At 34.7% G+C, this 13,544-nt stretch overlaps 1 protein-coding gene across 16 annotated transcripts in view; it reads right to left on the bottom strand.

The window, feature by feature from the left end:
* The window catches only part of ROBO1 (roundabout guidance receptor 1), a 1,062,925-nt gene that overhangs the window by 296,999 nt on the left and 752,382 nt on the right, over positions 1 to 13,544 (bottom strand). For all 16 annotated transcript variants that reach the window (XM_070597856.1, XM_070597864.1, XM_070597866.1 and 13 more), the window contains one exon: positions 12,039 to 12,365. In XM_070597856.1, coding sequence (XP_070453957.1) covers positions 12,039 to 12,365 — 327 coding nt within the window. The remainder of the gene's footprint in view (positions 1 to 12,038; positions 12,366 to 13,544) is intronic.

The raw sequence follows: 13,544 nt of genomic DNA, 5'->3' as shown, positions 1-13,544 counted from the left end.
GCTCTAATCCATTTTCTGGTGTCTGTCTGAGATAAGAATCTAATAAAAGGGTAACCTAATGTGACTCAATCTAGATAAAGTACAATATTATCTGGTAAAGAGATACAGAGTGATGGAAAGGAAGAGATTGAGACAGAACATAAATCTTTGGCGGGGTGTCCTTTCCCATTTTCTTTTTAACTTGCTGGCTTTTATTCTAAGTTTTACTCCATCATTTACTGGATACGATTAAAAATGTCCCCATTAAGGCATACTAAATAACCTGGTCATAAACTTTTATTTCTCTTGACAAGTGTAAAATGTCATAGGCGCTATTAAAACTTCAATTTAAACCTTAGGTTAAATACGACACGACCTAAAATGTTACTGAAGCTACAATTCCCACTCTGGATACTAAGAGATCGAGATTAGAAGTTGTTTTATTATACTCAGAACCTAAATTAAACATGAGATATACTTTATTAAAAATTAGGCCCCACTTAATAATTATCTTCAAACACATGAACTGCCATATAAAAAAAACGGCTTTTCTGTTATCACTTAGCACGTAAAATGAAAGAAAAGCCTTACGCTGTAGCATAGGACTTAAGTAAATTAAAGTAATAACTTTGTGTTAACATATGCTGATGCATATAAGGGATATTGATGTTGGAAGCTAGATAATCTTTTGCTCTCAACCTCTTTTAATACAACAAATGATCTTCAGATAATTTAAACTAAAAGTCAGAGGAATAGATTAAATGAGTTCCAAATGACCCTTTCAACATGGTTCTATTCTTATTAATAAAAGCTGATTTTTCTACAGTTTTCATTCTAGAAAATGCAAAGTAAAATAAGAATCTAGCATTTCACTTTTGGATTGTGTTAAGTAAATATAGCTTTCCATGGATTTACTTAAAAACACCTAAGATACATTTCATGTATTACTTTCTTTGAAAAACAATGGCATGGATATTAATAAAGGTTTGAGAATCCTATTCTTGCTTAACGTCCCACTAGCTATAAATATTCCTACGTAGGAAACAATGTTTTTCCTTCCCATTCAGGCAAACGTATTTCTGTACTTTTCCAAGCTCACTCCCTTCCATAACAGTACTACCCCCGCCCACACCCCCGTGCCTTCCTCCCCCCCACTCCCTTTCCCCATGTCTGTCTCTTGCTTACGATCCTCATGCTTGTTCACTCTCTTTCTCTCTGTGTATGTCTCTCTCTGTTACTCTGGATGTATGTCCCTCCGGTGCTTTTCTTTCTGTGTCTCTTTCTCCATTTCTGCACCTGACTTGCTGTCTCTCCCAGTCTCTTACATGACCCTCCCCAATTTCCCCTCCCCGACTCCTTACTGTTTTAGAAACCCAGGATAATTCACGTAAAATCACGTTCACCTGCTTTTCTAAAAAAAAAAATAACCAACCACATTGGGCTCATATTCCCAAAAGGTGTGTGTTTGACTCTAGGGGACGAGCAGGAGTCTATGAACTCCAGTTTAGCACAGTGTACACCAGTGCTTCTCAAACTTTAATTTGCATATGAGTCATCTTGGAATATTGTTAAAATACAGAGTCTGATTCAGTTGGTCGGGATTGGGACCCAACATTCAGCTTCTCTAACATGTTTCCAGGGGATGCCCATGCTGCTTGTCCATGAACTAGATTTTGAGTAGGGGCCTCCAGCTGCTGCCTGTAGTAGACCGAATCCTTCCCACACCGGAGTTTGTCTCCCTAACACTGCTAGACACAACATTACCATCAGTATGGATTTCTTCTCTTTCTTATCTCTCTCTTGCCTAGTTACTGCAGCATCTACATTTCCATTGGTTTTTACAAAAAATTGTATTTCATCAACCACAGACCAAAGCCTAAGATCATAATAAGAAATTTAAAACATTACTATGCAGTAATTTTCCTTTGATTTCATTAAATATAATTCTACTAGACTATGGTAATAGCTTTACATACAATATACATATTTCTGGCAAAGTACAAATGCAAATAATTCTGCTTTACTTAACATTATTTTGCGTATTTTTTCCCCCATCCCGAAAGAAAAAGAGAAAGTAAAGAATGTTAGGTCTGTTTGGCATATGTAAAGTTTCCCTAGGGAACTTCAGAAAACCCCTTTAGACACTGTCAATAGGAACTGTTTCCTTATCAGTTAGGGAGTTTATCTCCCCCCACCCCCACGTTTTTTTTCTGTTAGACATTCATTAGGGTCGTAAACACAGGTTGATGTTACTCAGAGGGGGTCACTAAGAGAGCCAGTCCTACACTTATCAGAACCTAAACCACACTTATCAGAACCTAAAAAGAACTTGCTTGGTTTTTTGTACTATTGGAAGTCAGCTAAATTTCCTGAGTAATATGATTCCCAGAAAAGCTACTTAAATGTTCCAGAACCTTGAAAGAAAGAAAAACTCCCAGGAAATAGTACCTGATGACTGCATTCTAAGTACTGTGCTTTCAAATGAGTGTTTGAGATCATGTGAACTGCTTGACTTTATGAAGAAGTTATTTGGGAAATGAGTGAAATGGGTAGACTGTTCCTTGAAGTGGCATTATGATGCTTTATGATGTTCATCACACATGGATTAAAACACTTCCAAGTTACATGTTAGATCACTTCAATTACAAAGTGCCAGGAATGGTGCTAGGCACTTGGGTCACAGCATGGTTCCAGAGGAGGTGACCCTTGAGCTGACTGTAAGGGACTGACCAGTAGAACAGGAAGAGAAGCACATTCCAGGCTGAGGGAATGGAAAAGGGGGATTTCTTGGGACTGTGATGGGCTGCAGTAGACTAAACTACTGTTAGCCATTCAAAGCTAACATAACCTAATCCAAACTCTCAACTCTACCTGCGTAGTCCTTGACTTGAACTTGACTTTGCCATCACCAATCACTGCATCTCTTGCAAAATCTCAAGTTCTATTGTCTCAGCCTCAAAAATTAAGCCAATCTCCAAGTCTAATCCTTGCTTTTCTCTTCATCTCCATTACTATCACCTGCTTCAAACTAGTACCATCTCTTGCCTGGGATACTACAGTAGCTTCCTAATTGGTCTCCCCAATATTTCTGCAACTCATTCTCTACACATTTAATGCTCAAGTATCACATTTTAAAATGTAAATCAGATCATGTCTGCTCCACCATTGCCTAAAAACCTTCTGTGGTTCTCATTGCACTGCACATACAATCCAACATCATTAACCTGGTTACAAGACCCTGCATGATCTAGCCCTCGCCTATCTCTCTAGCTGTCTCGCTTACTCATATGCCATACTAACCATCATTCATTTTCTCAAATATGTCCAAGTCTATCATTTTCTCATGGCCTTTTAGATATACTGTTCTTTTTACCTAAAATGCTTTTTCTTTCACTCTGTGTCTTGGTAACATCCACACGTATTTCAGCTCTCAGTTTGATCCCAATCCTTCCTGGTACTTGTCACAACTTTTAAGCATATTTGTATGGCTAGCTGCTTATTTTCTGTCCTCCTTCTCCTCCTCACTATACTGTAATTTCCATGAAGGCAGAACCCACTTCTTTTTGTCCACCAGTGAACAGCTAAAATTAAGTAGAATGCCGGGAAAGAGCTATTTAGGAAAAACCACCAATTATTTTTGAATAAACGTTTTTTGGTATTCTTCCTATTTTTATTTAATTTCTGACTTTTTAAAAACAACATTTTTAATGTCACATTATGTAACAAAGAGACAAAAGAACTTCTATGCCCCCAAAACATTCAATAGTGCTTTATTCTAACCTGACAAAAGAAGTTTAAATTGATAATTACTGACAGCTTACATTAATTTATATTGTATTAAGTAAAATTAATTATACTAAGAAGGCTTAGGTATGTTTTATTAAATAAATATCCCTGAAGCAAAAGTTTTAAAATAAATTAAAATTATTCTCAAGTTAGTCTGTACCATATCACATATCAAATACACTATGTGGGAAAGACTTTTAGCACTTAAATCATAAGTAAATTTGGATTAAAAGGAGGAGTGATATGATGATAAGATTTGAGAGATTCCAACCAGATCCACCTTGTTATTTTATTATTTTTTAAAGACAGTACTATTGATATGAGGAGACACTGCCAAGAATTTCCCATAAATAACTAAATACTGAATCGATTTTCTGGAAGCCTCAAGGGGCTTTATATCTAAGCATCAACTAGTGTTGAAATAATCATCACAGTGCTTTTCAGCATGTATGAACACTATCTACTGCTTGAGAAAATAAAAGGAGTGGCTCATGACACCGGTAAGGTAACCTGGAACCCAAGATTACTGGATTAAATCTGGTCTAGGATGGTGTATCTAGTAATACTTAGCAAATGGAAGCTGTTTTGTAGCATCTAATCTAGACAGCTAAACTTTTCCATTTAGTCTTTACGACATAGCTATGTGTTCCAACACATCCAACGTCTGTTTTTGACCATTTAAGAAAAGATCGAATACTGATCAAATAATAACTAGTTTTCCCTAGAGAATACACAGGGATGTTAGCATATCTAGAAGAATATCCACCAAAATTCCAACAGTAGTTAACTCTGGGTAATGAAATTACAAAAGCATGTATACATTTTAAAAGTGTTCTATAGTGAACATATATTAGTTCTGTAATCAGAAAAATAAAATACAGTTTTTCACAGTTATTTAAAAATTATTCTGTAAGCTTATTAACCATGTTCCTTAATCTGCTATTGCCAGTAAAGGAAATAAAGTGTATATTGTGCCCCCACTCTAAGATCCTTCTACAAATTTGTTAAAGATTCATATATAACAGTTATATGAGATGAAGGAAAAGCAAGAAGTCAACTGAACACATATCTTGAGCCTAAAATTTAATTAACTAAGAGTATTTTTAAGACAGAAAATAAGCTGTTGATTACGTATGAATGAATAGTACATTCTCTGACACAGCCATCTCCTCTAACACCCATATTCAAATGGTCAGCAAACTTTGCCTTTTTCTGCGAAAACACCCATTGAAACCCAAACCTTCTCTGTACACTCATCACCACTAAAATCTCTCACACAGATACTGAAATATAGGTTTCAGCTTTTATATTTCATATCAAAACACTTTGGAAAGATAGAACAAAAAAAAATGAAAGAGAATTTTCATGTGCTTTCCAAAGAAAATGAAAGCTGTCTTCTCTGTTAATGGGGTATCCAAAGGATGCTGCTCTTACTTTTCCCAACAAATACAGAATTCACACTATATTTACTTGAAGACATAATGTGTCTACTCTTGTGACTTATGATACAATTTGAATCTGATATTTGGATGCAACAAGTGGTCTGATGGACTTACTACTTACATCGTTAAGATTTCATGATTTTTTCCCTGATTTTCTGATTTTTACTTCTCAGTTACTTAAGATGATAAAATAACTATAAACCCATAAGACAGCCAAAAATAATTGTTATAAAACGGAGCACTAGGGGCCAGCCCGGGGGCTTACTGGTTAAGTTTGTGTGCTCCGCTTCAGTGTCCTGGGGTTCAAAGGTTCGGATAACAGGCACAGACCTCTGCACTGCTCACCAAGCCATGCTGTGGCAGCATCTCACATACAAAATAGAGGAAGATTGGCAATAGATGTTAGCTCAGGGCCAATCTTCCTCACCAAAAAAAAAAAAAAAAACCACACACACACACACACACACACACAAAAAGAAAAAGGCAGTGCTATGTACTGAATCTTTGTGTCCCCCCAAAATCTCTATGTTGAAGTCATGTTTTTGTGTGTGGGGAAGGTCAGTCCTGAGCTAACATGTATTGGCAACCTTCCTCTTTTTGCGTGAAGAAGATGGTGCCTGAGCTCACATCTGTGCCAATCTTCCTCCATTTTGTATGTAAGACACCACCACAACATGGCTTGAGAAGCAGTGCATAGGTCTGCACCTGGGATCTGAACCTGTGAACCCCAGGTCACCAAAGCAGAGTGCATGAATATAACCAGTATGCCACCAGGCTAGCCCTCTAGGCTGAAGTCTTAATATGTGATGTGACAGTATTTAGAAGTGAGGTCTTTGGGAGGTAATTAGGGTTGGATGAGTTCATGGGAGTGGATCCCCATGATGGGATTGGTGCCCCTTACACAGGGAAAGAGAGACCAGAGCTCTCTCTGCTGTGTGAGGAAACCAGAAAACTCTCACCAGAACCCGACCAACCATGCTGGCAGCCTGATCTCCAACTTCCCAGCCTCTAGAACTGTGAGAAATAAATGTCTGTTGTTAAAGCTGCCCAGTGCATGGTTTTCTGGTTATAGCAGCCCAAGCTGACGAAGACAGGCAGCAACAAAAGAATATACTCTGATTAATAATAAAAACTCAAGTCTTGAGTAAATATAATGATGCCATGGAACCAAGCAATATTGCTTCTTTACTTAAGTGAACAAATATGTTAACTTAAAAAGAAAAATTGAATGTTATCCCAATTGTACAAGTTTTAAAAAGGAATTTTTTCACTTGTCCTTGAACAAAAAGGATTTGAGTCAATGCTATTTGCATGTCCTGCCTGCATTAGCAATGAGGATCCAAAGGTAAGGGTAAATTTCTCATACCACTGATCTCAGTTCAAGATGGAATTTAATATATTCACCACACACTTTACTTAACCAGAAATTAAGAAAAATTAATTAATGAAGCATTTTATTTAAATTTTAGTATATTAACACACATATCTTAAAATTCAAAATGGAGTCAGAACCAACTCTATTTTTGAAGTCAGAAGCATCCAGATCTCCTTTGAGTAATAATCCTAGTATCTGACCATAATGTAGCTAAAGAAAAAAAAGTAGTAAAAACAACAGCACCAAAAATTAGCTTTATGATTTATAATTATGTGCCAGTCACTGTGCTACACACTTTACATGCATTATTTCATTTAATCATGAACCAATTTTGGAATGAAGAGTTAGTGCATTTTAGAATATGTGTACAAGAAAGTGGAAAGATATTTTAAAATCATAACCTAAATGACCCTATATCATTTTTCCCGTGAATACTGAAAACAAAAATAAGACATATAAAAATGTTTTAGATTCGGGTCAAAGCCCTTCAAAATGGTACGTTTTTAAAAAAGAAAAAACAAATTAAAAAGACAAAACAAGGGACTTTTTTTTTTTCAAGATTTCATTTTATCCTTTTTCTCCCCAAAGCCCCCCGGTGCATAGTTGTATTTTTTTTTTTAGTTGTGGGTCCTTCTAGTTGTGGCATGTGGGACGCCGCCTCAGTGTGGCCTGATGAGCAGTTCCATGTGCGTGCCCAGGATCTGAACCAGCGAAACCCTGGGCCGCAGAAGCAGAGCAAGCGAACTTAACCACTTTGCCACGGGGTCGACCCCCACAAGGGACATTTTTTAAGATTTTTAAATATTTATAAAGCTAGTCCAATTACAAAGACTAAAAGTCTGTCAGGATACAATGTGTGTGTGCGTGTGCACACATATGCAATCAATCAATATTTTATAATATAATGGTATATTCTATTTGCACCTGCTCATTTGAACTATTTCACCTCCAGGAGTAATCCTTCCATCTTCCATGGTCCAGATTTTGAAAATACATTCTATTGTACCTAGGTAAACACGTGACTACTAAGCATACATGATCAGTTCACTTCCTCATTTTACCCTAGTGAGGAAAATTGTATACCTCAAATTCTAAGTCACCTTAAGGAGCATCATTTAATATTAATAACAACAAAAGATCATAATGTATTGAAAGCAGTGGGAAAATATTACTTCAAAATACATTTTACCTCAAAGTAATTACTGTTAAAAAGTACTCCAGTTAATAAAATCTGAGAAGACTTAATCTTTGATTAATTGAACAAAATAATTTTTTTCCAGGAAAGATAGTTGTTCTGTGATTTTGCTGCTAAGAAAGCCAGCAGATGTCTGCCTAATCTGAAGAGAATTTCTCTTCCTCAGGAGAAAACAGCTTAAATAGGAAACAAATAGCCATATGCTGACCGTGCACTGCTTAGCAGATGACATAAAGAGCCAAGTCCTTCAATGGAAGGTATGGGGTCAAGGTTCAAACTAATTTTCCTTAAAATTCAATGTAATTATGCAAGATCAAATTACTTATTGAATATAAGTTGTGTCAAAGAACTGTGCTATCAATTTGAGCCATGCATAAAGTGGAGTTCTAAATTTAGTAATCAGTGATGTTGGGTATAGGAGAATGCACCCATAAAACATTTTCCTAAGCATTTAATAGATTCTCAAACAGAGTTAATCAAAACAAACAAGAAAATACTACTTGCAAGACCATTTTAGAAAGCTGTTTTTGAAACTGAATTAGATAGTGAGTTTTCATAAATCTTAGAAACAGCAATATCATTCAAATTTTCCAATTTAATGTCCTCATCAAGATATATCATTCTTGGCTTGCCAAGAAAAATAATAATTAAAATATAAATTTTAAAAATGCATCTGTGATTAAAACTTATTTTCCTTTACAGAGATAAACTTCTAAAAATTCCAGGTGGAAGCTTTACATATAAGGACTACTACATATTTCTTAGCATTCTAATTTTTAGACTTTATAACTGGGTGAGATAAATTTAATTGCATCAAAACTGAGTTTTGAAGAACAAGGAATACAGCATTTACCACAAGGCAAGGATCAGCACCAAAATGTTGGCCAGTGCTTTTCACTGGGTCTAACCTGTTATAATTGGGATTTAAATGAAAATAAAAATAAATAATCCTAAAGATAACCAATAAATACAATTCTTTGGGTGCATGAGTATATTTAAATAAATATTAAAAACACAATAGACAAAAATATTATCATTTCTATATAGAAAGGAAGGATTTAAATGACATTCCATATAATTTTGTTCCGAATGTTTCAGAGATTGACAATTGCTAGGAACCAAGAAACCCAGTTGTTATTACAGCTGTAAAACTTGGTTTAAAGGCAAATAAAACACAGATAAATGTTTTTAAAAGCATTACCAACAACTGTGCTATGAAACCTGTGTTGCCTCAAGACACTTTGTTAATGTTATTGCTTTGGGCTAAAGCATCACTAAGAAATTAGATGCAATCTTCATCTTCCTGTGTTTGAGCCTTTGGGAAGAATAAAAATAGTTCTTATTAAACTTCTAGTACCTAAACTAAGGAAATATGAAAAAAAAATGTAGTTATATTCTCCAGGAAAAAAAAAACTATAACAGTACTTTATAGATTTAACCTACAGCAAATATGACTCACGTTTCCCTGCCCCTCCCCCACATCATTTATGTAACATATAAGAGGCTAGTTTTGACTTAAGGACAAAAATACATTTAAAAATGGTGAACGAGTAATAACCATGGCCTAAAATACATAACTGAAATACATATGAATTAAGTAGCTGTATCTATTTGTAGTGCACTGAAGCATAAATTTATTAAATAATAGTTTCCAAATTTTTTGAAAGACACAAAACCCATTGTAATTGCAGAATACTTAATTTTTCCCATATAACTTATGTGTCCAAATAATACAATTTATCCAAATAAAAACATGCTTTTAATTATTGTAATTAAACTAGTATAAAAGTTATTGGAAGCAAACACTACTCAAACTTTTTTCAGAGATTCAAATAATTATTATTATCACTACTAAGGATCCTTACAATCAAACTATCCTTAACATCAAACTACAGTTGATAAACATAACATATATATATATATATACACATTTCTCCCTTTCCAAGTACATAAATTGTTACTGAATATGATCTTAAATATTTTTAAAGTACTTTTATTAAATTTTATTCAGTAAATTATAATATTCTTTTTTCTCTGGAGCTGGAAAATGTTTTGGAGACACAATGAGGAATATCACGCTAAAATTTGTGAATTATTCATGAAGGGACTATGTATTTGAATATTTTACTGGTAAAAGTTACATAATGATCTTATGTCTGGTTTCAATTCCATGCTGGTATATTTATTGACTAAAGACTGGAAGAGCTTTTCCCATAATGAACTCTCAAGGTAATGGAATGTCCAGCTTACAAAAAGAACTTAACTGGAAACTAATAGTGTCTTTTAGAACATCTACACAAAAGCCAGATTAGAAAAGACAGCTGTCTAAATCCCTGTGCATTAAGGGTATCTTCATCATCTCAGGTACAACTGGAGGTGTTTTGAAATGGAAGTTCCAGAGGGTAAGCATTTAGACCTTCTATTCAGGTCTACAACCTTTTTTCAAAATTCTGACAATGATAAGAATGCAAGTAGAGTAGGGAATAACACAGAAACATGAGATGATCTTTGATATTTCTGCTGGTACACACTTCATTTATAAGGAATTATAATTCCAGAGAATAAACAATCATTCTGGTTTTCCTCCTGGTCTTCAGTTTCTTTCCAACCAAATACAGAAGTTGGCCTAGGTCATTAACATCACCTTTCTTGAGTCTCCAAATTTGTTTTCAAACGTTAACTGAAATTTATCTCCACAGGGAATAATTATTCTTAAATAAAAATGTGTCAAGAGTTAGAAAGGTGCTCATATAACTTTCAGAGATGATTTTATCGAAACATATATGTCCTTTTCTAAATAAGTTGAATCTTTAAACTTCTTTTGCTTGTGCTACATTTAAAGTTGAGCTTAAAAAAAAACAGAAAAAGACAAGGAAAAATAGCTTTCTGTTGGGACTATAGCTTTTATAAACCTTACTGGTTTAGTTCTAACATCTTCACTGACAACCGAGGCAATAAGAGCAATGAGTTTATTACCAACTAACTATGAATAGAGACATAAACTTGGGTTTCAAGTTTATAAGTCTGACGTAGTTTTAAACAGTTACTTTAACTTTTTATTCTAACCAAATTTCATGCTCATATCAGACATCTTTGGCATTCTGTCTTAACTTAAGTACTACACAGTTCTGTGAGTATGGTCAAATTATCTAAATTCTCTGGGGCTGATTCCACATTAATAATACGAGTATATTGGAATAATTTGTCTCCAAATTCCTTTCTATGTCTATAATTTAATAATTACCTGTGGTTCTATATATCCAACTAGTTCAATGTTGGAGACAATGTTAGAAATTATGAAAACTGATGATATAATTAAAATTTTGAACATAAATTGTATCCAAGTATCAATCATCTTGGAGAACATTATATATAAATATATACATAGTTATATATACAATTTCACATATAATTATATATATTTAAACAAAGTGAATTAGATCTAAATTTCATTTGTCTCTCCAATCCCTATACAATTCTCAATTTCTGTCATATATACATATACACAGCAGGATACTTGCAAGAGAATGAACCTTTCTGGCTACCTCTTGAATGTTTATTGAATAAAAGAGAAGCCTAATTCTTATTCAAATACAATACATATCTAGACTCTCTAGATATAACAATTTAATCATTAGTCTCAAACCCTTCTTGAGGTAATATCAAATGAGCTGCATTTGCTATTTGTAAAAATAAACTGAATCACCAGCTCCCTGAGGGTTATACACACGTATTTCCTCCCAGGATGCACTACGGTAGCCAAGATACTGATGTATGAGGCATGTACATACATTTCCTTGGCTATAGCTTTACCATAGTATAATATCTCTCTAAGAAACAGAAATAGTTTAAAACCATACCTTATACTACCAGTTGAAGGTATTTCTCCTAATGAAGACAGATGAAAAATATCCCATGCTATTCTTTTTACAGAAACATACTTATATTCAATATATTTATAAGCAACAAAGGAGGAGAATAAACCAATTTCAGTGAACATATTCAGCAGAAAACAGCTCCCACTCAAAAGTAAAATAGTTCAACAACTATGTGTAAATCCAAACTTAGCTTGAATAACCAGCTAAGATGAGACATATAGAAAATACCAACAATTAGTCAATTGTGTTTATACACAAAGCTAGAGATTTTCTTCAGGTAAAGCCTGGGATACAGGTTTGACGTTTTTGTATTACCATTTTCAAGGCAAATCATCCCACTCTGCCATTCCCCTTGCCAAACACAGAAAGCCCATGTTACTTACTAGCTACCTCCAGCGATGCGTTGTGACTCACAGCCTCTCCGAGGTAATTCCTTGCCACACAGACGTAGACTCCTTCATCAGGCCTACTTTTTCGTCCATGTACTATACGTAAGAAAAATAAAGATCCACTTGGCAGCAACATTCGGTGTGAGCGAGGGTCATCTTTGTCTGTCTCCACTCTCTCCCCGCCTTTGTACCATTCAATAGTGGGTGTGGGGCGGCCTTCAGCTTTACAGTTCAAAGTTGCAGGTTCTCCTTTTGAGACGATTAGGTCTGAAGGGTGTTCAACAATGCGAGGTGGAAAATCTTCCTGACGAAGACGGGAGCCTGTAGAAGAATTGACAACATATCTTCATATTATTGCTTGAAAACAATGAAATGTCTTATTTCAAAAGCCGAGGCTTAAGACTGCTATTTAAACATTGCATAATATTAACCTACCCTTCCTATCCTATTCACTAACTAATCCTTCTGGTGTCCTTCTTGACTATACCTCCCAATTCCTGAATCCTTTTGACCCTTCACTGACAAAGTTCTCTTGCTTAAACTTTGCCTGTACAAACCCTGTCTGCTCTTCAAATCCCTTGTCCACAAGTCCTTTCAGAACCCATCACCCTGTCTGTTTATACCATATATGTGCATGTTTTCGCAGAGAAAGTTGTAAGCAAATTGTTGAGTATCGCAAATAATGGTATGGTTTCCTGGAATCTCCTTTTGAACTAACATCAATCAACACTTTTACAAAACATATGTTATATACTAATGAACATTATATTCAAATATATAATGAAACGGTTCTTTATATACACTTTCATATCTTCCTAAATAATAAAAGTATATATAAATGTGTGTACATACATATTTTCCCAGAGTTTTATTAATAAATTAATTTCATTAGTTACTATTAATCATGTTAATATTTTAATAAATCTTCAAAGATAAATGTTAAACAATTGAGTTTAAATAATTAAATATAATATTAAATGGAAAAGGATAATGGGTGAGGGGCTACATTCTAGACCTTATGGATTACTCAATAAGTGAAGTCCTGAGTGTATGTGTCATTTAAATATTTTCTGTGTCTGTACATTATTTTTTCCAGTGAGATTGTAATCTCCAAAACAGGGATAGAGTTTTATATTTTCAATATTCCTTCCTTATTGCTCCCACGGATAGATTTAACATATATATTTCTTAGAGAAATTCCACAGCCCAACATTTAATATAATTGAGTCCCAAAACTTGTTCTCATCTAATGCTCCAATCTCAATGAATAATAAAAAGTATACACCAGTCTTCCTTGACACCTCCCTTTCCACCCCCTAGTCCCTCCCAAAATTTCTCAAACCAATGCATTCATTTCCATCTCTACAGCCAGCTACCGTCCTAGATCAAACCACTATTAATTCCCATCAGGATTTAGGGAAGCTCTCAAATAGCTTCACTTCAATGTAGCCAGATGAAGGCTTTGAAATGCAAATACAATCTGGGTCCTCCCCTACTTCA

The sequence above is a fragment of the Equus przewalskii genome, chromosome 27 (genome assembly GCF_037783145.1).
Source record: "Equus przewalskii isolate Varuska chromosome 27, EquPr2, whole genome shotgun sequence".
Lineage (NCBI taxonomy): Eukaryota > Metazoa > Chordata > Mammalia > Perissodactyla > Equidae > Equus > Equus przewalskii.
Note: the sequence above shows the minus strand (reverse complement) of the source record. Positions and strands in the feature narration are given on the sequence as shown.